At 38.8% G+C, this 23009-nt stretch overlaps 8 protein-coding genes across 8 annotated transcripts; 4 read left to right on the top strand and 4 right to left on the bottom strand. All coding sequences in view use genetic code 12, as the record gives it.

The window, feature by feature from the left end:
• Positions 1-199: 199 nt before the first annotated feature.
• ABZ1 (4-amino-4-deoxychorismate synthase) lies at positions 200-2479 on the bottom strand (the record flags this gene model as incomplete). The annotated part of the gene is made up of 1 exon (XM_036811210.1): positions 200-2479. The coding sequence occupies one exon, from the start codon at positions 2477-2479 to the stop codon at positions 200-202; it is 2280 nt and encodes a 759-aa protein (XP_036667671.1).
• A 279-nt stretch (positions 2480-2758) lies between these two features.
• On the bottom strand, positions 2759-7396 carry USO1 (Uso1p; the record flags this gene model as incomplete). The annotated part of the gene is made up of 1 exon (XM_036811213.1): positions 2759-7396. The coding sequence occupies one exon, from the start codon at positions 7394-7396 to the stop codon at positions 2759-2761; it is 4638 nt and encodes a 1545-aa protein (XP_036667672.1).
• Positions 7397-7664: 268 nt separating this feature from the next.
• RAD59 (Rad59p) lies at positions 7665-8354 on the top strand (the record flags this gene model as incomplete). Its single annotated transcript, XM_036811214.1, has 1 exon — positions 7665-8354. The coding sequence occupies one exon, from the start codon at positions 7665-7667 to the stop codon at positions 8352-8354; it is 690 nt and encodes a 229-aa protein (XP_036667673.1).
• Positions 8355-8374: 20 nt separating this feature from the next.
• Positions 8375-12355, bottom strand: CPAR2_403140 (Elongator subunit; the record flags this gene model as incomplete). Its single annotated transcript, XM_036811215.1, has 1 exon — positions 8375-12355. One exon carries the CDS (start codon positions 12353-12355, stop codon positions 8375-8377), a length of 3981 nt encoding a protein of 1326 aa, XP_036667674.1.
• A 267-nt stretch (positions 12356-12622) lies between these two features.
• Positions 12623-13318, bottom strand: CPAR2_403150 (uncharacterized protein; the record flags this gene model as incomplete). The annotated part of the gene is made up of 1 exon (XM_036811216.1): positions 12623-13318. One exon carries the CDS (start codon positions 13316-13318, stop codon positions 12623-12625), a length of 696 nt encoding a protein of 231 aa, XP_036667675.1.
• Positions 13319-14864: 1546 nt separating this feature from the next.
• Positions 14865-15404, top strand: CPAR2_403160 (uncharacterized protein; the record flags this gene model as incomplete). The annotated part of the gene is made up of 1 exon (XM_036811217.1): positions 14865-15404. One exon carries the CDS (start codon positions 14865-14867, stop codon positions 15402-15404), a length of 540 nt encoding a protein of 179 aa, XP_036667676.1.
• Positions 15405-15721: 317 nt separating this feature from the next.
• VPH1 (H(+)-transporting V0 sector ATPase subunit a) lies at positions 15722-18187 on the top strand (the record flags this gene model as incomplete). Its single annotated transcript, XM_036811218.1, has 1 exon — positions 15722-18187. One exon carries the CDS (start codon positions 15722-15724, stop codon positions 18185-18187), a length of 2466 nt encoding a protein of 821 aa, XP_036667677.1.
• Positions 18188-21499: 3312 nt separating this feature from the next.
• On the top strand, positions 21500-22273 carry PGA62 (Pga62p; the record flags this gene model as incomplete). Its single annotated transcript, XM_036811219.1, has 1 exon — positions 21500-22273. One exon carries the CDS (start codon positions 21500-21502, stop codon positions 22271-22273), a length of 774 nt encoding a protein of 257 aa, XP_036667678.1.
• Positions 22274-23009: the final 736 nt, after the last annotated feature.

A 23009-nucleotide genomic window follows, 5' to 3' on the forward strand; every position in this document is an offset into this window, starting at 1 on the left:
CACAGTGCCCTTAGTACGATCAAATGTTTGATTGATGATGTACGCAAATTGGTATTTCACTCGAAGCTTTTCAATGTAAGACTTTTCTTTCTTTACGTCTTTTATTCACTTCGACGAAAGAGAAAAAAAAAAGTCAAAAAAATTGCAAACGAATTATGTGCAGGATTTGCAAATCAAAGATCTATATACAAAGGTCTACTCATTTAAAAGCCAGCAACGCACTGGTCAACTTCAAATTCATTTCCTCCCATTCTGCATCTGCTTCACTTAATACTGTAATAGCACCTCCAGCACCTATTCGCCAAAGATTTGTAATGTTTGTATTTTCGTAATCGCGCTTGTAATGAAAGACAGATCTGATTATGACACTCCAATCAGAATCATCAGTTATTGACCAGTATCCCACAACACCACTGTAAATACCTCTTCTACCACCACTGAAGGATGCTGTTTGCATACTTTCAATATCTTGCAACAACTGAACAGATCTCTTTTTTGGTGCACCAGTCATCGACCCAGGAGGTAGGGATCGATGTAGGATGTCAATACCATGAAACCCTCTACCTTTGTCAAGGTTACCTTGTATGACACTGACCAATTGGTATACAGTTTTGTATTCCTCTACTGCCATCAATTGTGACACATTGACCTCGTCAGTGAACCGGTATAAATCATGTCTTATCAAATCCACAATCATCAAATTCTCTCCCATTTCTTTGGGTGTTTTGAGAATTTCAGTGGCTTTGGTAATATCAACGTCAGAGGTATTTCTCACGGTTCCCTTAATTGGTCTTAGCTCCACAACCTTGTCATCGCCACTATCTTTCCACGAAAGAAACCTCTCTGGAGAGGATGAAAGCAAGCAACAATCGTCAAAGTCCATAAAGCAAGAAAATGGAGACGGGTTTTTGCGAAGCGTGAGCACCTTGTATATATCCCATGCATTGACATACGAGGGGAGATGTATTTTCAGTTGGGTTGTCAAACACAATTCGTAGGAGTGTCCCGAATGCAAAAACTCCTGACACTTCGCAAATTGTTTTTCGTAAATTTCTTGCGATGGTAATTCCATTTGGATAAGTCCTATGTCCTCATCTAAAGCTAAATGCTTGACACTTGTAGGAATACTATTGATGTTTATGGGTGTAACGTTTTTCAACTCGGCGGCCATCGTAGCCGCCCAATTTGACACATCATTTACCGATATAATAAACCACTCCTTAGTTATGTGGTCAAAAATCACAGACCTTTGAATATATACAAGTTTAACATCTGGAGTTCCATCACAAATTGGTTTGAACTTATCGAATACCAAATGTTGTCCTTCCTCATAAGAAATTAGACCCATATATCCAGCAAAGAATGGAACTTCTCTCAGATGGTAGTTTCGTATTTTCAGTTTGATTTCATTCCTAGGAACGTAGTGTTTGTGCATTGCATTCGCAACGTATTTCCATGCACCATCTTGTCCGTCAACCTTGACAATTTCCCTCCTGTCAGATTTATATTTTGATAACTTGATTTCATTCATGTTATCAATTGAGTGCGTAATGATATCACTTTCTCCAGGAATTGGGAATCCAATTATTGACCATTCACCAGGGACAGATGCAGAATTCATCAAGACAAAATTGGGCTCACCATCCTTTTGATAAAAATAGTCACAAACATCAACAGCAGTTATTTTCTTTGCCAAATCAATCTTCTCAAAACTAATACTATCGAATTGATTGATGGGGGTGCATTTATTAACTAGACTAACCTCATGTATTTCATGATCGTTGAGCCCCTTAAAGCCACTCATTCGTGAATTGTTCAACTCTTTTCTGTACTGTGTATTAACCTCATCCGCAATTTTGGAAAAATTGACAATCAACTGCTTCCCACCTTCAGAGCAAATGGATTCTGGGTGGTATTGCACACCATAGAAAGGGTGTATTCTATGCTTCATCGCCATCAATATTCTGACATCATTCATTCCTGCCTCGCCGTGCTCTAAGCAGTAACCCAAAGGCTTAATTTCTTCATTTAGTGTCGTCATATCCACAAATAACGAGTGATATCTCACACTAGGAAACTTGCTTACTCCAGAAAATAACTCGGATTCCCCAATCGGGTACATATCATAAATTTGTCCGTGTTTGACGTGGTCCAATCTGTCCACTTTATTTCCAAATTCATGACAAATACTTTGGAACCCCAAACATATACCCAAAATGGGGATACTAATTTCATCCTCGACAATTCTGTGTAGTAACCAACTGATTATTCCAACATCTTCTGCATTGGCCGGGTGACCAGGACCAGGTCCAATTACTATATACAGAAAATATTGCTTGATTTGAGTGTAAAAGGACTCGTATTCCTGTGGTTGAAATGCATCATTGTGAATAATAACAACCTCTTGTTTTGTCGTGTATTTGATCAAATGTGCTAAGTTATTTGTAAATGAGTCATATGAGTCTATGAGTAGAATCATTGAAAAAGGGAAAGTGAATCGTAAGAATGCAAAACAAACCTATTTTTCAATGCGTCAACTTTTCAATGGATAGAAGGTTTATAGAGATGGGTTTTTTAGAAAATTTTAGTACGAAATTGGGAAAAGTGATCCGCGACATATTTTTGAAAGTGCCTAGAACTAGCGCTTTTGTGGCAAATTAGGGTTTAAACCATAGTGCATATACGCCAAGACCAATTGTTGGCTATTGTTGATTCCGCTGTTGTAAAAAAAGAGTATAAATGTGATATTTACAATCTACTATTCATCATCATCATCGTCATCATCATCATCGTCATCCCCATCATCATCGTCGTCACTGGATCCATCACTGGCAACAGCTTCACCCAATTCCTTCAAACGTGACTTGTACGCCTTGTTCTTATCATCCAAGTCGGACATCAATAGCATTAAATCATCTAAGTCAGATTTCGGCACATATGAGGCATACTTATTTTGAAGATTCTTCAACTTCTCTTCGATTTTTTTTACTTCATCCTCGGACTTGTTTCTCATTTGATCGGCTTTTTTTGCCTGTTCAGTGGATTCCTTGAACTTTTCCTTGTCCAATTTTACCAGTTGTTTCAAGTCGTGGTATTGCTTCTTCAACTCATCCAATTCCAACAAATGAGTCTCTTTTTCCTGTTTAAGAGTTTCTAATTCGGTTTTCACAATGGCACAATCACGAACTTGCTGTTCATTCTCCGCAAGCTTGACCTGGAGATCTTTAATTTTACTCTGAAAACTTTGTACATTCTTTTGACCTTCTTTGGCCTCCTTGAGCTCAGTTTGAAGTGCGTCTTTTCGTTTCTCAAGGTCAGAAATGACAATGCTTTGTTTTCTGCTCTCTTCAACTTCCAATGAGAGTTTCGAATTCTCCTTTTGCAACTTGTTAACCTCACCCTTGTGCTTCTTTACATCATCTAATTCTGCGTTGAGCTTCTCAACTTGCTTCTTGAGTCTTTCGGTCTCTGAAGCCTGTTTCTTAAATCCATTGAGCTCCTCTTGAAGGGACTCATTTTTCTTTTGTACCTCAAGTAATTCCTTGTGTTCCCTTCTGATTCTTTCGAGTTCTATTTTGAGGTCCTTGTTCTCACTTTGTAGCGCCAGACTACTTTCTGTATGCTTTCGACTTTGATTGAGGTCCTCCTTGAGACGTTCATTCTCCTTCTTCAAATCATTCTCGTGAGAAAGTCTCTTCAGCTTTTCATCAAGTTCTTTTTCAAGTTTTTTTAGCACATCTTTTAGATGAGAGTCTTGCTCTGCTTTCGATTGGTTCAACTCAAGATCCCGAGTGAGCACTTCTATCTTGTCTTTAAGATCATTATTCTTTACTTCCAATGCTTTTCCCTTCTCAACTTGACCTTTGAGACTCTCAATTTCTTTGCTTAATTCATCGCACTCAGATTTATTTTCCTTCAAATCCCTTAGCTCCTTTCGAAGCTTTTCAAGATCCTTCTCAAGCTCTAAATTTTTCTCCTGGGCAGCATTTCCAGTTTCAAGTTCTGACGACTTTTTAGACAAATCCGCTTCAAGGTCCTTCAACTTGGCCTTCAAAGTTTCAATCTCAGAAGAAAGCTTTTTAACATGGGCACCTGCATTTTCACCAGCAATGAGTTTCAATTTTCCAGCCTCTATCTCTTCGGTGCAAGCCTTTAGTTTTTCCAACAATTCAGCATGAACTCGTTCATGTTCAAGTTTGGCGTCCTCACTCTCTTTGGATAGCTTGCGGTTTGCTTCCTTAATCTTGTCAAGTTCGGTCAACGTCTTCTCTTTGGCATCTAAATCCATTTTAAGACTCGAAAGTTCATCCTCTAAATCTTTGTTCCTTTTTTCCAATTCGGGAACTCTAGCTGCCTTCTCCTTAAGACTATTTAACTCATCTTGCAATTTGTTCACCTGAGACGAATACTCCTCCAAGAGATTCTCTAGTTTGCGAACTTTTTCATCACTGTCAGATTCTAGTTGAATCAACTTCTCGCGAGCTGTCTGAAGTTTGTTCGTCAACTTTTCAACTTCAGTTTTCAAAGTAACTTGCTCTGTGTTGAGTTCATCAATTCTTGATAGCAAGCCTTTAATCTCCAATTGCTTTTCGTCAAGGGAGTTAGCTAGTTGACCTTTTTCACGAGAAAGCTCTTCCACATTAGAGTTCAAGCTAATAATCTCCTGTTTAGCTTTTAGCACCTCTGATTCCTTCAAATTGAGGTTTTTGTTTAAAGATTCTATGGTGTTAGTTGTCTTTCTGAGTTCATTCTGTTCATTAACAAGTCGCTGTTTTATATTGTTAATATCCTCGCTGAGCTTGTTGATTTGGTTCTCATTGGCACGTTTTGCCTTATCAGACTCGTTTTGCATATTCTTTAAATCTTTTTCAAGTTTCTTAATCTTCGCCTCAGCTTCGCTATTCTGTTTCTTTAGTTGAAAGAGATCTTTTGTCATCGTGTTGACACCAGCTTCAAGTTTTACCTTAGTCAGCTCCGCTTGATTCAATTGAGATTCTAATTGCTTCTTTTCCGTTTCGAGTGTCTCTAATTTCTTTATATGCGTATCCAATTCTTTCTCAAACTTCGCAGATGAGGTTTCATGTTTGATTTTGAGTTCTGTAACTTCCTTAAGGTCTCTCAGGGAAACTGCAATACTTTCCTCTGCTGCCTTGTGCTCCTCTTTTAATTTATCAAGTTCTGTTTCACTAGTTGTCAATCGATGTTGCAAAACATCTTTCAATGTCTCCAATTCTTTTATTTTCGATCTCATTGTTGACTCATTCTCTAAATTTTTCTGCTTCTCTTCATGCATTTCCTTCTTAAGTTCGGATATTCTTAAATCAAGTTCCTCGATATCTTCGTAAGAGATTCTCCGTCTTGGCTCACCCTCAGGATCATGAAACAAAGCTCTCTTTATTCGAAATGAATTTTCCTTCACCAAGTTGACATAGATTGAGTCGAAATAAACATCAGGTAAGCCACTCTCATCTTGTATTGAAGTGAAATTCAGCGTCTCATCGAAGAATTTAAACACTGGGTCGGCAAGCAATTGTTTCACTTTTAATGAGTAATTATCCTTCCCTAAACTCTTAACTAGTAACGCATGTAGATCCTTTCTTGAGACAGGTGACTCTTTGGAGGAAAATTCATATAGCACACCAAGCAAGATAGCGGTCATACCATGGACGAGCAGACTCTCACCAGACGAGTTATGAGATAATGAGTTCAATAACGATTTCACAATCGATTCATCTTTCAAAAAATCATTCACTGCGTTGAAATCTTCGTAAAGCCAAATAGTGAGAAGCATCAAATACCCTATAGCAATTCTTTGATCCATATGGTTTAGCGTTGTAATAAGCAAGCCTGAAATTGCTTGCACAGAAGTCATAACCTCTTCTCCTGCGTCGGCGTCTCCTGTTTTCAATGCCCTGGCAATATCCTTGTTTTCTGGCTCGTCTTCAAATGCATACATCAAGATGACTGCTGCAAACCATACCTTGTACGGGTTCAATTTCAACTCGGAGTCGTAATCCATCAACACTTTGAAAACGTCTCCAAACGGTGTGGCAACAGTACTGCCATTCAATTGTGGTAAATCTTCCTTCAAATTGCGATAGAAATCTTCATTAGAATATGCTGATATTTGATCATTCAAGAATGCCATTTTTGACTCTTGGTTGTGCTTGAAATATGCCTGTAAACAATATGCAGCACCGAGGCGGATATCAAACAAATGCACTGAATTGAGAGATAAGCACCAATTGAGCCAGCCTAATGGTACCAGAATAGGTTTATCATATGCTTGAAGGTGTGACGGCAAAGAAGGATCAACATAAGGAACATCGATTTTCGAAATTTCAAATTGTATTGTCAGGTTCCCACTGATGGCATCAGCAGTGGCTAACAATGCAACTGAACGAATTTGCGTTTCAGTTAGGGGGGAGAACACTAACTTCAAGAGAATGTAGTGAATACCATTTTGGTACAAGTTATCCTGATTCTGAACAACCAATTCATTATCATCTGAAACCAATAATCGGCATATTTCCAATGCAATCACCATGTTCTGTAATCTTTGTTCGGTCCACACGATAGAAGACGGAGTAATAGGGACACCTTTCTCATCAACGTTGTTCAGTTCTTCTGTTTCATCAACAGGTTCTCCCAATAGCCTCGCTAGTCTCGGAACACACTGAGTTTCCAAAAAGAATTTTTGATTCGATGCATTAAATTGCAAAAGATTCGTAATCAAAGTTAAACAATCTTGAACAAGGATCGAGCCGCGGATCCCTCCTTCCTCATCGATAATATTGAACAAAGTTTCGAAAGTATTTTCAAATGCAACTAATTTTTGAATATTGAAATTGTTGTTAACTACTGCCATCAACAACAAGATGGCTTCATTGCGCACTGGTTCGTGTATATCTGCTAGCAAATTGCAAATGACTGATATTGCAGTCGGTATATTCAACAACGCCTCCTTTATTCTCGACCCTCGACTGGCCACTAATGATTCCAAAAGCTGTATGGTGTATAGTCTCAAATGGTAGTCAGTCTCAGCCAACTCACCAACCAATAGTTTCAATGCTTCTTCGTCCTGTAAAAGGGCATCAGCAATCCACAATGACATCTGATCCAAAGTCACGTCTTCCATTAACAATGGTGATGGATACTTTCCGTTTTGCAACCTCAGTTGTTGTGATATCCATCCTCGAGTTAAATCTTCGTTGGTGCCGCCTCGAATAAACAAAATGAGGAACGTTTCTAAAATAGACTTCACTATATTAGCATTGTCATAATCCTTCTTTAGCGTCGATATCAATGGCTTCAACCCGTACTCAACAACAGTTTCTCGGTATTGTCTACTGAAGCTTTTCAACCCTAAAACAGCGGATCTTCGATCTGAGATCATTGTTGCATGTTGTAACCGGTTGCATAGTGTAGGGATTGCTTCCTCCACGAGTTGAGTCTGTGATTGACTCCCTAGAATGTTGTTTATGTATTCCATGCAGTTTTTGTTGATGTATATCAGAGGGGAGAGCTTTATAGTTGGTGATGAAAAAAAAAAAAGTAAAATTACATTACGAAACGAGACACGTTATTCTTCCAAAAGATCTACAACTTTATCATAACACTGAGGATTCCCCACCGCGACCCTCATTCTATATGGAAATGTATATATGCCGTTTGACAATTCAAAGTACGATATAGATGAAGAGACGCGTAATTTGCCATCAACAGTCAGCTACTTCCCAAGAATAGGTGATTTGGAAGACCAAGTAACGGAAGAGTCAGGCGAAGATTATAGAGACTCGGCGTTGAAGAAAATTAGCTCGTTGCAAATCAAACTTGAGCAGTTACAATATTCTAGAGACTCAAAGAATATTGGTGGGTTGAATTGGAATTTTAACAATTTTGCTGGTCATACGCTATACGCGTTGGCGAATGAAGTATTCGGTTTCAACGGATGGTCAACTTTGATTGAGGAATGCGCTATACTGGAAATGAATGTGGCCAAGCACCAAGGTACAGGCGACTCTAAGAATGGTGGAACAGTAGGAAACACATCTAACACTTCTGTTTCAACTTCTGAGACTTCGCGAGTGGAGTCAGATGCCTCCAGTGAGGATAATGGTACACGATACACGGCGAAGTGTATTTGCGTGATTCGCTTGACCTTACAAGATGGAACTTGGACTAGAGGCATAGGTGAGGGTACTGCTACCAATGTTCCTCATAAGTATGTGTGCTATTCCAAGTGCAAGAAAGAGGCTATAACTGATGGAATGAAGAATGCAATTATTAGTCTACGTGATTTGTACTTTCGCTATGAGCTGAAGAAAATTAGCGAAGAATTCGGCATCAATTGATGTGCACATCCAACTGATATCTAGTAATCTAATATGCTGAATTTGGGGAACTTGTTAACTTTAGGTTTCGGAATTTCTTCCATCAAGTAGACTTCCCCATTATCATCAATTCTCTCACGATCCTTTTCACTCATGCTGTGAATCTCATCAATATTTTCTGAAATGAAATCAATCAACTCACACCAATTCTTTTGGATCTGATACGCTTTCTCCTTCATTTGACGTCTTATTAATCCATCAATCAACTTGAGTGCGTCAGGTTGCGTTTGATCCAATCTTTCCAACAAACGACCGACTGATCGTATCAAATATTCTTCTTCGTAAATGGTTCCTTTCCTTCCTTTGGCCTTTTTACGTTCTTCACGCTTCTTATTTTTGGAGGTTCTACGTGACGCTCCAGTCTTTGCAGTTCCGGCCGTTTTACCTGTATAACGAGTGAAGAATGAAGGTGCTGTGGATGTTTCAGAAGCAGCAACGGAAACGTTATCTGGTGTGTCTAAGTCGTCAGGAGTGCCGTAAAAGGAGTAGGGGTCTTCTTCCTTTTTGGTACGCAACTCCCTTAATCGTCTCAATTGTGAGTTCATTTGCCCTTTACAATCTGCTAACAATTCTGCAATGGTACCGAAACCTTCATTGATCTGAACGTCAACAACAGATTCAATGAGATCGGGTTGTGACTCCTTTTCGGCAACGAGGATTGCCTGATCAAACCAATATTGTTTGCAATATAACTTGATTGCTTCCGCGACATTTCCCAAGAAATGGTATTCAATTTCGGCAGCGTCGCTGTACTTGTGGTCAGCTGTCAACGTATTTACGAGGTTGTTGGCAGTTGTTTCGAATTTGCCTTTGAACTCGGGCTTTTCGACGATTGACAAGGCTGATTTCCACTTTTTGGCCAAAATGTAATTCTCCAACGCTTGTTCCAATTTTCCCAAATATTCGAATGCCAAACCAGCCTCGCTAAAGTTAATGGCTTTTTGCAAATATTCAGCGAATAAATTCATAATATTATTGCTTCTTTCTTTGTTGTACTCGTAAATTTTCAACCCAAGTTTATACAAGTCGTGCTTCACAACATAATCATCAAATTCTGCAAAAGCACTTTCTCCCAGTTCGTGTAGCCAATGTAGTGCTAAATCATAATGCTTTAAATGATCATCAATCAAAAATTTTCTACGCAACTCCGGTTGCACATGTAAGTTTTGCAAAAATGGCAAATATTCCTTTGGATCCATTTGGGATTGTTGTGCAATCAATAACGTCAATTTGACGTCATACAAACCCAAACACGTATCATAAAGCTTATTGACATCCTGCAAAAAGCACAAATGTGTGATTGCTGTTTCCTTTTGTTGTTCATCTCCCAAACTACCAATCAACTTCAATGCCTCAGTCAAGTTGGGTGGCTTTTCACACGCGTAAGCTGTCAACACGGTTTGCATATAATTAACAAAGTACTCTGGCTTGAGCAAGACTGACAAAACAGCCTCGCAGATTCTATTGACCTTTGATTCATGGAAATTTTTAAATACTTCCTCCTTTTTGCTGGCAAATTTTTTGCGGAAAGCTGGTTGCAAAGTTTCTCCATTTTGCTTGATTTCTGACTCCTTAATACCAGCATCAATTAATGTTTCTCTATACTTGCTCTTGGTCACATCTTCTTCATGCAAACAAGACACGAAAAGATCCAAATACTCAACTTTTTGAATTTGATTAATGAAAAGTTCAACATTGTTGAAGAACAAAGGAGGGTCATAATCGTGCAATATATCCAAATCAATCCTATGCGTACGACACGCTAGAAATGCATTGTAAAAATCTTTTGCTGTGATGAATTTACGAATGGCTGAAAGCACCATAATTCTTGGGCATATAGTTTCAAGGTTCCCTCTTGGAGCTTCCAAAACAACTGAGTATTTGGTAGGCATTGCATTGACTAAAAATGATCCCCTTTCAATCTGCCTTACTCTTTCATCAACTATATTCTCGTTTGATAAGTTTTGAAATACCTCGTAATTTTCATGAGTAGAGTTCAAATGAACAAAACACAATTTGGAAAGAACTGTTGTGAATAGCAAATGTGATTCAGTTATCAATAATGAGGTAACACCACTGACGATTGGAGTTTCATTACGGAATAGTTTCCCATTTCGTGATAAGCCAAAACACTCGAACTCATCACTTTCTTCTTTATAATTTACTTCAAATTCACGACACAATTGTGGGAGCTTGCAAATTTCTTTGAGGTCTTGTGTGGAATCAAATTGTATGAGTCTGCTATCAACAGTTTCGATAATCACAGCGTTGAAGTCTGCTCTCGATTTCATCAACACTAATTTGGGCGTGACATCGACTGAATCATTGAGCTTGGGGTTCTTTATATCATCCACTTCCATCAATACCACACGCGAATATGTTGGTGCGTCAATTGCAACCGCGACAAAATCATCCCTAATGAAAGCAATTTGTTTTGCTACTTCATTGGATTCGTTGATGTAGACATCTGCAGCAATTTTACTCAACACTTTCGGGTGTTTTCCTTGTCTCATTTCAGCAATACTCAACTCACTGAGATAGATGTAATTGTTGCTGCACAAAGCTGCATATTTTTCATTCGATCTACTAACTGCAAGGTCATTAATGTTTTCCGGAACGTCCAACTCACGCAAACTCATTGGTGGTGGGACATTGGCAACCGACAAGGGAGTTACTTTAGCTGTTGAGCCATCCGTAACCAAAGTCATACCCAAATCATTGCCGAACCACGTGGGGCCCGTAACTATCTTGTAAGTGAGATCAACTATTTGTAAGCCACTTATCATTCCAATCATAAAGTTTGATGGTTTTTCAGGGTGGAATTTTGTGAATAAAATGTTAGCGGCAAAAAGCTCCTGCTTCATATACCAATGGTAGTTCTTGGTGGTCCAAAGCTGTACTCTATCCTTGTATTGAATTAATAATATTTCACTATCAGAACTCCAAGTAATATTCTGTACAACTTCTTCACGAGGATCAACTCGGAGATTGAATTGCCCATGTCTAAGCCCATTTCTTTCGTAAAAAACCAAGTCGAGCACCTCTTCTCCATCTTCATCATCAATGTGCCTCTGGGTTGACGCGATCAACGCACCCTGCGGTTTCCAACTAAGATTTTGTTCCAATCCGTCAACTGCTTCATTGACACTATCGAGTTCACCTTCCCTATTGAACACTCTTATAACCCTTCGATCATACATCTCGCTAGTGTCTTCAACCAAGACTGGCTCTCTGGTGTTTACTGCAAAATATTCGGAGTCGCCTCTCCAACTAATCCTCACAGTATCATCATCAAAGTCCGAAATTGTACCTCTTTCGACTTCATTCACTGTTGGATCACGCAACTGGGTTGCGTTTTCATCCAATCCAGCATGTTTTAAAGCTTCCTTTTCTCTTTCTAATGCTTTGAAGCCTTTACCTTTGAACTGTGTTTCTTTCTTTCCCCACCCAACTGAAACATGTTTGGAGTCGGAGATTTTAACGTCATTGGAATCCAATAATTTTTCTGAAATTGGCTCAAACACTCTTGAAAGCAAGAGCAATTTGTTTTCGTTGGTCACCATGGCCAACGTTTCCTCATCGTGGGACCATTGTGCAGCTTTCAATCCAACATCAATGGTACCAACTATTTCAATGATAGTGTGGTCATAGTCGTTTGTTTGTTGAGGATCGTAACTTGCGGTGATGATGTCACCATTGCTGAAGACAAACACCAATTGTGCTGAGTCGACAAAATGTACAGTATTTAACAATTGCGCATTAACTGGGAAGCTTGCTAGTACCGACACGCTCCCATTCTTGTGAAATTGTTGTACTTCAATGATTTGACTTTCCTCTGAGGATAGTACAAATGTTATTGCATCGGACACTGTGTCGTAAACGCTGTCTATAATATGCAAATCTGGGTACGTTTGCGATTCAGGACTAATGTGTCCTCTATTTAGCACAACCAAGTTCCTCATTTTGGGTAGCTATATCGATTCAATGTGAATGTATATTGATTCCTGTTGTGATTTTAAGTACCACTTTAAGTTGATCCAATTTCCTTCATCTCATCTGCCGAAAAGAAAAAGAAAAAAAAAAAAAAAGAATTACGCCGATTGCATGCAGGACCACTGACTGCAAGATTAAAAAGACCGATCGGAAAAACTATTCAGCCTATCGTCATCAGGGGAACGTAAGAGTTCTTAAGGTTTGTAACTTTGTAGTATTGTAAGATGCAAAATATTCTATTTACTGTGCTCTATTTTATATGCTTCAACCGTGTCCTTTATAATCAAGTTCGGATACAACTGATCCTTGCTCAATGGTTGTTTACTGATAGGATCGTACTTGCCTTTGTTGTTTATATGATTCAATATTTCCTCCTTTTCATAAGTGATCCCACTTGGCGTGACTACCGGGTCAGTCAAAATCTCAAAAGATATCGGATCTAATAAATAGTCTGGTGCGTCATCAATCGCATCACCATCGACTTCATTCATTGAAAGTAATGAGACGGAAGACCCCGAAGATACTGAACTAAGCTTTGAAGCAGAACTTGACTCTAGCTTTTGCAATTTGTAGTCGAGTAAATGATTATCATAGAGTGAGTGGATAAAATTGTTTTTGAAAATGTCCAATAAGTTTCCCAATTCAAATAGTTGTGTTTTAAGTAAGTCGAATAGTCTGGCGTCGTATTTGGGTGTTCCACCACATTCTTTCTTTAGATGTTCGATTTGTTCTTTATGATTCTTTTTCATCAAGTTGATAATTTTTCGTAGTAATGACTTATTCTCAAACTGAGCGAGCTGAGCAGTGGTTACATTTATGTCATTTTGAACGCAAGGAATTAGTCGTTTGTAGTCTCCTCTGATCTGGGTACCTCGGGGTGCTCTTTCTGGTTTGGGAGTTGATGTAAATGCTGTCTTGAAGTTGGAAAACATGGTTAATGAGTGAAGAAAAGTAACTAATTGGTATCAGGCGAATGAGTTGGGGAAGAGAAAATGTGATGCATTTAAAAATGAAAGAAGACGATCCAGCACAGGCTTTTATTTTGACTCCATTATTCACATATATGTGTTTTGTTTTGAGTGTGATACGTAAGATACTTCTTCTTCTTATTACTAATGTAAAAATAAATGGGTCTATTTTTCTCTGGTTTTTGCGTAAGAAATATATTTTTTGATTGCAAAATTAAAACAAGAAGGAAATAAGAGGAGATGCGGAATAACAGTGGATGACTGTGTCATATTATTATAACTATTTTAATTCACTTTACATTCATCATATCATCAATTACACTTCTAAAGATAATAAAGATGCGCTGATGACAGAATGAAAGTCACTACTTTTTTCAGTAAGGTGCTTATTTGGCAAGGTATTATGCATAATCGTTGGGTATCCTCCGTTGATTTACACGACACACGACCTCATGACATCATTGAAGTTGAAGTTCCTCTATTGTTTCCAAACTGTAAACAACATCCTTGGCGCTACCAAACTCGCTCTTTTACCAGTGCGCTTTGTGCAAGAAACGAAACGAAAGGGATCTTATATGTGCGATAACGTCATATGTTGTCACTACAATTGGTCCAGCATTGTTAATGAAGTGAATAGTGTTGAATGTTGAAAATGTATTATCCTGACTAACTCCGGCCATCGATTTTACGGTGATTATTTTTTTGGCGCAAAAGTTTCGTAAAAAACTCACTGGAAGCTACTACAAATAAATCGTGGATCTGCACCAATCAGGTCTAGATAAGAAAAGCAATATCAAATGAGAAATTTAAAGCAAAATTCATTTCAGCAATTTCTCTACACTTTTGCAATGCGTTGCAGAATAGTTTGTAAGTGATCGAAAACCTACATCCAAAAATCTTTTAAGGCGGATGCTGTATGTTTGATTCAAGCTAGGAAATCATTTTACTCTACGAACACGACTAGGGCTACGTCTTTTACGTGGGCCTGAGAATCAAAATGAAAACTTGAATTAAATTTATAAACACCCAGAGCCTGTGGGTAGTCACGTTATCGGAGCCACAGTCGTTTGGACTCGCATGATGTATATTTATGAGTCGCATGAAGTCCACCTTTAGACAACGCGCTTCCGCATACACAACAATACTGACTTGAGAGATTTTCAATCTACATCAAAAATCCATAACATTTTTAGAAGCGGAGGCCACCACAAGAGACTTTATACTACTACCACTTCAATATAATGCCCCACGTGGTGTCGACACCCTTCTATTTGGACTAGTCTTACGTACTGGTCCTAAAATCTCCGCGCAAATCTTCACACCTAGGAATCTCCGAAATAGCCGCAGAACTAACCGATTTTGTGCAACAAATTGCGCATATCAGTCCATTCATCTTTCTGGAACCCAATAGAATATCGATAGTTTTGTTTCTTGCTATAAATATCGCGACTAAAGTCTACAATTGTGTTGGTAGAACTGATTTCAAACTCAACCAATCATTTAACCAACAATGAGCAAACACGAAGAGTCCTTAATCGAAGAAGCTGAAGAAGTTGATCCTTCAATTGCCCAACTCCCTCCTCATAAGGTCAATAAAGCAGAATCGAAGAAGGATCCCGAAGAAGCCTTTGCTGGTGAGCAAGAAGAACAATCACCAGCTGTTGATGAAAAATTTCAAGAGGAAGAGAGAGAAGTTAGTGAGTGGAATATTGAACATGGCTTTAAAGACCCAAAGGAATCCTTGCTTCAAGAAGCAGAAGATGCAGATCCAAATATAGTCAAATTGCCAGCTCACAAAGTTGACGGAACTGAATTGAAACAGGAGACTAGTCCAAACCCAGAAGCCGATGAAATAGAACAGGAAACTTATAATGATGACAAGTTGAAAGCAGAGGAAGAGAAAGTAACTAAATGGAATGCTGAACATGGATTCAAAGACACCAAGGAATCACTTATCGAAGAAGCTGAGGAAGCCGATCCTAACATTGTAAAATTGCCACCTCACAAAGTGAACAAAAAGGAACTTGAAGAAGAGCTTGGAAAGGAGTAATTTATAGCATGTTATAGAATGATATATTTTGTTAACTAGTTTGATAGAGAAGCTACAGAACCTGAGATTGCATCTCTCATGTAGTCATTAGCCGGCGTCTTAGGTTACCTCCCTATAGTAGAGCATATTCCAGGTCGTGTGTAATGCCCAATTGTTTTAACGAGTCAATTAGAAATTGCATAAAAACATTAAGTTTTCAGCGCGAAATGAGAGCAAACGAATGTTGGTTTGGGGCCTCTTCACGAAATCACATTCAAGATTAGGCTTTAATCCATCATTCGCTGCAACATCTTCTTACGCATCTATCTTTAGGAAAAATGTCAGACAAGGAGGAAGCCGTGTTCCGTTCAGCGGACATGTCGCTTGTTCAGATCTATGTTCCAACTGAAGTCGCTAGAGAAACCATCTACAAGATTGGTCAATTGGATATCATCCAATTTAGAGATTTGAATTCGAAAGTGAATGAATTTCAACGATCGTTTGTCAATGAGTTGAGGAAGTTGGACAATACCGAGAGACAGTATCGATTATTCAAACAAGAGTTGGATTACAGAGATATCCCAATCAAGTTGTACCCTTATGAATTTGTTATACCGCAACAATCAGATATAGACGATTTAGTCGAAAGCGGTCAGTTGTTAGAGGATCGGGTTGTTCAATTAAGAGATTCTGTTGAGACATTGTACAAGAATCAAAATTACTTGAAGCAGTTCAAGTTTACTATATTGGCAGTGGACAAGTTTTTTCATTACCAGCTTGGTGGACATGGTAGTGCAATTGAACGTTCCTTACTTCCAGAATTTGACGAGCTGCGTTTATTGTTGTCGTCCGCTACAGCATCAGCATCACAATTCATCTCTGGTGTTATTAATCGTGACAAAGTTGGGATCTTGCAACAAATTTTGTGGAGGATCTTGAGAGGTAATTTGTATTACCACAGTGAAGAGTTGCAAGAAGAGATTTACGATGTCAAGCACAATGCCTATGTGGCCAAGAATACGTTTATCATTTTCTCCTATGGATCACTCGTCCACGATAGAATTGTGAAAGTTTGCGAGTCGTTGGATGCTGAAGTTTATGATGTTGACAAAAGTGAAGAAGCAAGATCCAAGCAATTGTCTGAAGTGAAATCAAAGCTTGAAGACCTAGGTACTGTTTTAAGCGAATCCGAAAATGCATTAACCTCTGAACTCATTGCCATTAGTCAAGATCTCGGTAAATGGTGGGAGATTATTGCTAGAGAAAAGCAAGTGTACAAGACCATGAATCGATGTGACTACGACGGGGCTAGGAAATTGCTTCTTGGTGAAGGATGGACACCGACGGATTCGATACCTGAACTTACCCAAGTGGTGAAGGAATTTGACCAAACACAATCTATTCCTACGATTGTCAATGTTTTGAGCACAAATAGAACACCACCGACGTATGTGCGTACAAACAAGTTCACCTATGCATTCCAAGCCATTTGTGACGCATATGGCACTCCTCGATACAAGGAAATTAACCCAGGATTACCTACGATTATTACATTCCCATTCATGTTTGCTATTATGTTTGGTGATTTGGGACATGGGTTCATTATGTTTTTAGCGGCGGCATTTTTAGTGTTGAATGAAAAGAAATTGAGTGGCGTTAAAAAGGATGAAATTTTTGATATGGCATACACTGGTCGTTACATTTTGTTACTTATGGGTATTTTCTCCATGTACACTGGATTCATCTACAATGACGTGTTTTCAAGATCAATGGATTTCTTCAAGAGTGGCTGGGAATGGCCTGAACATTTTAAAGTTGGCGATACGTTGATTGCCAAGGAAGTGGGGACCTACATCTTTGGTATGGATCCGGCATGGCATGGTACAGAGAATGCGTTGTTGTTTTCTAACTCGTACAAGATGAAGTTGTCGATATTGATGGGATATGCTCATATGACTTACTCATACTTTTTCTCAATTGCCAACTACATTTACTTTGATTCAATCGTTGACATTGTTGGTAACTTTATCCCCGGATTGTTGTTCATGCAGGGAATCTTTGGATATTTATCGTTGGTAATTGTATACAAATGGACAGTTAATTGGGCAGAATCAAAGTATCAACCACCGGGGATCTTGAACATGTTGATTTCGATGTTTTTATCACCAGGAAACGTCGAGGAACCTTTTTACCCAGGACAAGCCACAATTCAAATTTGGTTGGTTGTTATTGCATTGATTTGTGTACCTTGGTTACTTTTCGTGAAACCATTGTGGTTAAAGAGACAATTGGATAAAGAAGCGAAGCAACACGCGCAATACTCGGCCTTGCCCAATGATGATGAGGAAGTTGGCGGTTCAAATGGTTCTACATACAACAACAATGAAAACGACGATGAAGAAGGAGATGGTGAAGACCATGAAGAGCATTCATTTGGGGATATAATGATTCATCAAGTGATTCACACTATTGAATTCTGTCTTAACTGTGTGTCACATACTGCTTCCTACTTGAGATTGTGGGCGTTATCCTTGGCTCATGCACAATTATCTACAGTGTTGTGGTCCATGACCATTAGCAAAGCATTTGGTCCAACTGGAGTGTTTGGTGTGGTTGCCGTTGTATTCTTGTTTGCCATGTGGTTTACATTGACCGTGTGTATCTTGGTTGTCATGGAAGGTACTTCAGCCATGTTGCATTCGTTGAGATTGCATTGGGTTGAAAGTATGTCTAAATACTTTGAAGGTGGTGGTATGCCTTATGAACCTTTCAGTTTCAAAGGTTTGTTGGACAGTGTGTTTTAACGAAGCTTATACATAGTTTTCGAACACATCGAATAAACCTTTGGTTTCCGTATGGGGGTATTGTCATTGTAGTGGTGTGTAGAGATACTGAGGTAAGTCTGACAGTTTTGAGATCTGTCTCACGTGCAACCGATCTGCCCCCTTAACTGTTTTTTCCAAATATATTTGGTCTGCTCTTTACCCATTTGCGAAAGCGCAGACCCTTCGCCTGTTTTGCCAACATAAAAGAAAAACAAGTCAGGTTCCAAAAAAGGTAACTATCTTTCACAACATGGTAATGGAATTTATGACGAAATACATGACATGATTCTTTCCGTTTCAGTAAGCAAAGAATCAAGCTCCTGACTTTTGACTTGTATGACTTTTGACTTGGCGATAATATCTGCTATTGTCGGGTCGGAATTTCGCTTGGCATTTGGTTACAATTACACAAAAATGAATATACAAACTATTACATAGTTGCAGCAAACGTTTGATAAACTACAAAAGATTTGCGCCACCCTTGCACTACCCTTTATTTTTGGTTGTAAAGTAGTGAGTGGGTTGATTTGTTGGGTAAAAATTGGAATATGATTATGCTTTCTTCTCAGCGGAACGTAGCGAAATCTAATGAGAACAATAGAATGGAAGTATTTCTTGGCTGTAAAGGTCACAAACCAGCAAATAGGGAACATGAACTTCCTACATCCAGAAGGTACAGTCAAACCTCCTATAATTTAGCGACTTGTAATTTGTATTTCGGCTTCACGGCAGGGGTAGAAGGAAGTGAAACATTTATGGGTGTTGTGTTGAGAGTTTTAACGTATATCATTCTAGCTTCAGGAGTAGCGCGAAATTAACCACTGAGTGTATAATTTTGCACCCCATGAGGGGTGTATGATAATTCCGACTGATACAGGTAGGCTTAGTAAGCACATACGAAAACGATAAAGAGTTTACTTCATACATTGACCTTGATCAGAATTTATTGTCAAAAGATGGCGATTGGCAAAATCTGGCGTGGAATTTCTTGGAATTTGCTGGAAAGTCATTATAGTTAAGCAACGTGGGCTTTATGCATGGGTGCTTAAAAATGCAAATCTTTGAGATTCTTGCAGCAATCCAATTTTTTTAGTTTTTAATCCTTGTAAGGAATGTATGTTTGTCGACGTAAACAACCCCCATCTCATACTTCTTACCAATTAGGAAATCGTGTGGACGGATATGGAAATCGTACAGACGTTTTCGAGTAACTTCGGTATTTTCTTTTTCTTATCCAATAGGAGCACAATTTAGGGACGAATTGTTTTGGAAATCCAAATAGGGGAATAGCTCATACTATTGTGAACATGTTTTCACACACACACATACACAAACAGCTTCTTAGATGAGACTACTTAACAAAGAGAGGCTCCCCTAAATCAACTATTGCCGGATTATCAGCAGTGGCCAAAGTTGCTCAGTAATCACACAAAAGCGACCTGTATCTAGTCTCCCTTTCGTTGTCACTGTAGCAACGCAAAAACACAAAATCTTTGTTTTGTTGCCTTCGATCATGTTGCAGAGGCTTTGTCACCACAAAATCTCTCTTTCCCCAGGGTCAATCGAAAAAAGCGGGCGTAGAACTTAAGCCATTGGTAGGCGAAGAAGAGGCTCACTCACCATCTGCTCACGAGAGCCAGTATTTACCAAAGGGTGAAGTATGTTTGGAAGCTTGCAATGCTTGCTGATCTTTTTGTTGACTCAGATCTTAAGAAACGTACGTCTCTCCCTACTCCGATGATGAAATTGGTATATGCGACACTACCTTCTCTTTTTGCAGCTTTGTGTCCAATTTAAATTCTCACTCCCCCCTCCCCTTTTATTAAATCCGGGTAGTGTACATAGTGACAAAAAAAATGTTTTGTTCTATTATATCTCTTCATCTAATGATGATAGAATGAAAGTCTAATGTTGCCATATAGTTCTCCCGGAAAACTACAATAAGAATAGCAATCGATTCGTAATCTACCATTGTGAAGACGCCTATAAACCATGAACGGAAGGTGGTGAACAGATAAAGTAACCAAAGCGGGTACTCGCCGCCCTCGGAAACGTCAGCCACTGGACTTGGTGAGATTTAATACTACTTTCTCACTCTCTGCTTTCCTTGCAATGTTTTACTGCATAATGACTATCAAGTCATGCGGCGAAGCTGCACTGGCAGTGACCGTGGGGGGGAAGGGGAGGGGGAGGGAAAAAGGATGTACGCGATAGAAAAAGGACTTTATCCTGGAGGATACTGCACATAGAGAAAAAGGGAAAGTGGTAACGTAACATAACATATGATCAAAAATTCTTGCAATTGCACTACTCTATATACGCGCCGGTGCATAAAGCTGAGCTTTGGTTTACATTGTGGTAAATACAGCAATTCTCTCTGGATTCAGTTTCGTGTCTCCTCAGGTATTGGCACGAGGGGCATTAGTGGCTAGCGGAGCGATGGCGTACCTACGGCTGAGCTAACACGCTGCATCACATCCTCTCAGAATAGAACTTTTAGTTGTGCATGAGTATTTCAAACTATACAGAAACTAAAGGCATTAATCTGAGATTTGATACTGTTCTATATTTAGTACTACGATTTGTTTCTTTTGTTTCTTTTGTTTATTTGTTTGTTTATTTACTTTTAGTTTGTACTTCTTGTGCAAGGTGATAGTATTCCCTTTAAGAAAAGTTGCAGCAACCTACACAAAATCTGAACAGGCTGCAATGGAATTAATCACTGAGTTGTGATGCTATTAATAGATGGGATACTATTTGGTATTCTCATTTCTTTTTCTTGAAATCATTGCCCTACAAGCATTAGCATCCCACGACCCACATTGTAGAACTTGAGCCTGACTTCAATGACTAGGAAAAATGCGTTGTCCACTCCCATAATATATCCATCAAGAGGTGCTCAAAACATGCTTTCCCTCTCTTTGTTTAGTAAACAATAACTAAAAGCATCCAGAGCACAAAATCGTACCGCAACTAAAATTGTATGAGTAACTTACATTAACCAGCATTGTTCTTAGCCTTTAAAAAAAGTATTACAAAATCTGAAATGAACCTCTATTTTGGGTTAATTTTAGTCCTTTCGGATTGCAAAAAGAAAAAACAACAAAAATCTGCAAGTATCAGTTTTTTCTTAATTTCACATGGAGGAGTGACGGACTCAAACAAAGATTATAAATAGGTTAGTATCTTTCCACAACTTTTGCAAAATCTTCATTACTTTTCTTCCCTTTCTTCTCTATATCAAAACTAATCTTCTACATTCGCTTAGACCACTTACTAATTAAATTAACAATGCAATACTCCAAACTCGCTGTTTTATCTGCTGCTGCTGGTACCGCTTTGGCTGGCTACTCCAATTCCACCGCACCACCAACTTCAACTGAAACTGAAATTTCAACCACTGTCATCACCATCACTTCATGTGAAGAAGACAAATGTACTGAAGTTCCAGTTACTACTGGTGTCACCACTGTCACTGAAGTTGAGACCACTTACACAACCTGGTGCCCATTGCCAACCACCGAAAAGCCAACCGAACACCCAACTGGTGAAAAGCCAACTGAAACTGAAACCGAAATCTCAACCACTGTCGTTACTATTACTTCATGTGAAGAGGACAAGTGTACTGAAGTGCCAGTCACTACTGGTGTAACCACTGTTACAGATGTTGAAACTACTTACACTACTTACTGCCCATTGCCAGAAAAACCAACTGGTGAAAAGCCAACTGAGCAACCAACCGGTGAAAAGCCAACTGAACAACCAACTGGTGAAAAGCCAACTGAACAACCAACTGGTGAAAAGCCAACTGAACAACCAACTGGTGAAAAGCCAACTGAACAACCAACTGGTGAAAAGCCAACTGAACAACCAACCACCGAACAACCAACTGCTCAACCAACCGGTGAACAACCAACCACTCAAACCACCGTTGCCGGACAATCAACCACCCCAGCTGAAGAATCACCAGCTCCAACTGTTTCAGAAATTTCTGAAGCTGCCGGTGCCGCCAAGTCTGTTCCAGTCGTTGTAGGATTATTGGCTTTGGGTGCTGCTTTGATCTAAGTTGATTAGATTAGAGGGTCTACACTACTATTTTTTTATCCTTATTTACACAATTGCATTGAGCATTTTCATTTAAATTGCTACAACATGTGCTTCTTTTTTTATTTATTTCGGTATAATTGGACAATTTAAAGCTTTCTACAACTGGAGAGTGATTTAAAGAGGTTGCTAGGTCTGAGTGAATTCGTATGACAACTCTTTACTGAGGAATTTAATCATGCTACGATTGAGGAAAGAGTAAAGCTGTGTTTGTCTACGTTTCAGAAAAGATTTAGAGCTTCTAACTATTTTATAATTAGTGATTCTTTTGGTTTTAACACACTGGACAATAATAACTTACCCTTTTTTTTATAGTGCATATATAGTATTTTCTGTATAAGTTTCTGTTAATTAATTTTACAACAAAAAGTTTTCTATTTTTCGGTTTTACAGTTTGAAGAAGTAGTTTTTGTAGTATTTGTGGGTTTGAGAAAGATGTATCGGTTTTGAAACTTGTATGATGCAAATGTAGGTTATAGAAAGGAAACTTTCAAGGAATTTCCATAAACTATGTCTACCACGTTGCTCGATACTTCCTTCCATTTTTGTGTAGGGTGCAAGAGGAAAGGGATTTTAACCTTTTTTGGTCAAATTATTTTGTGACTTAGACTTTGTGTGATATTGTTTTAGAACCCTTTATTTTTCCGTTTGATGCAACTGGATCGAATCCGGCGCCACGCTTCTTCCAACGCTATCA

Source organism: Candida parapsilosis, contig 006372 (assembly GCF_000182765.1).
Source record: "Candida parapsilosis strain CDC317 annotated contig 006372".
Lineage (NCBI taxonomy): Eukaryota > Fungi > Ascomycota > Pichiomycetes > Serinales > Debaryomycetaceae > Lodderomyces > Lodderomyces parapsilosis.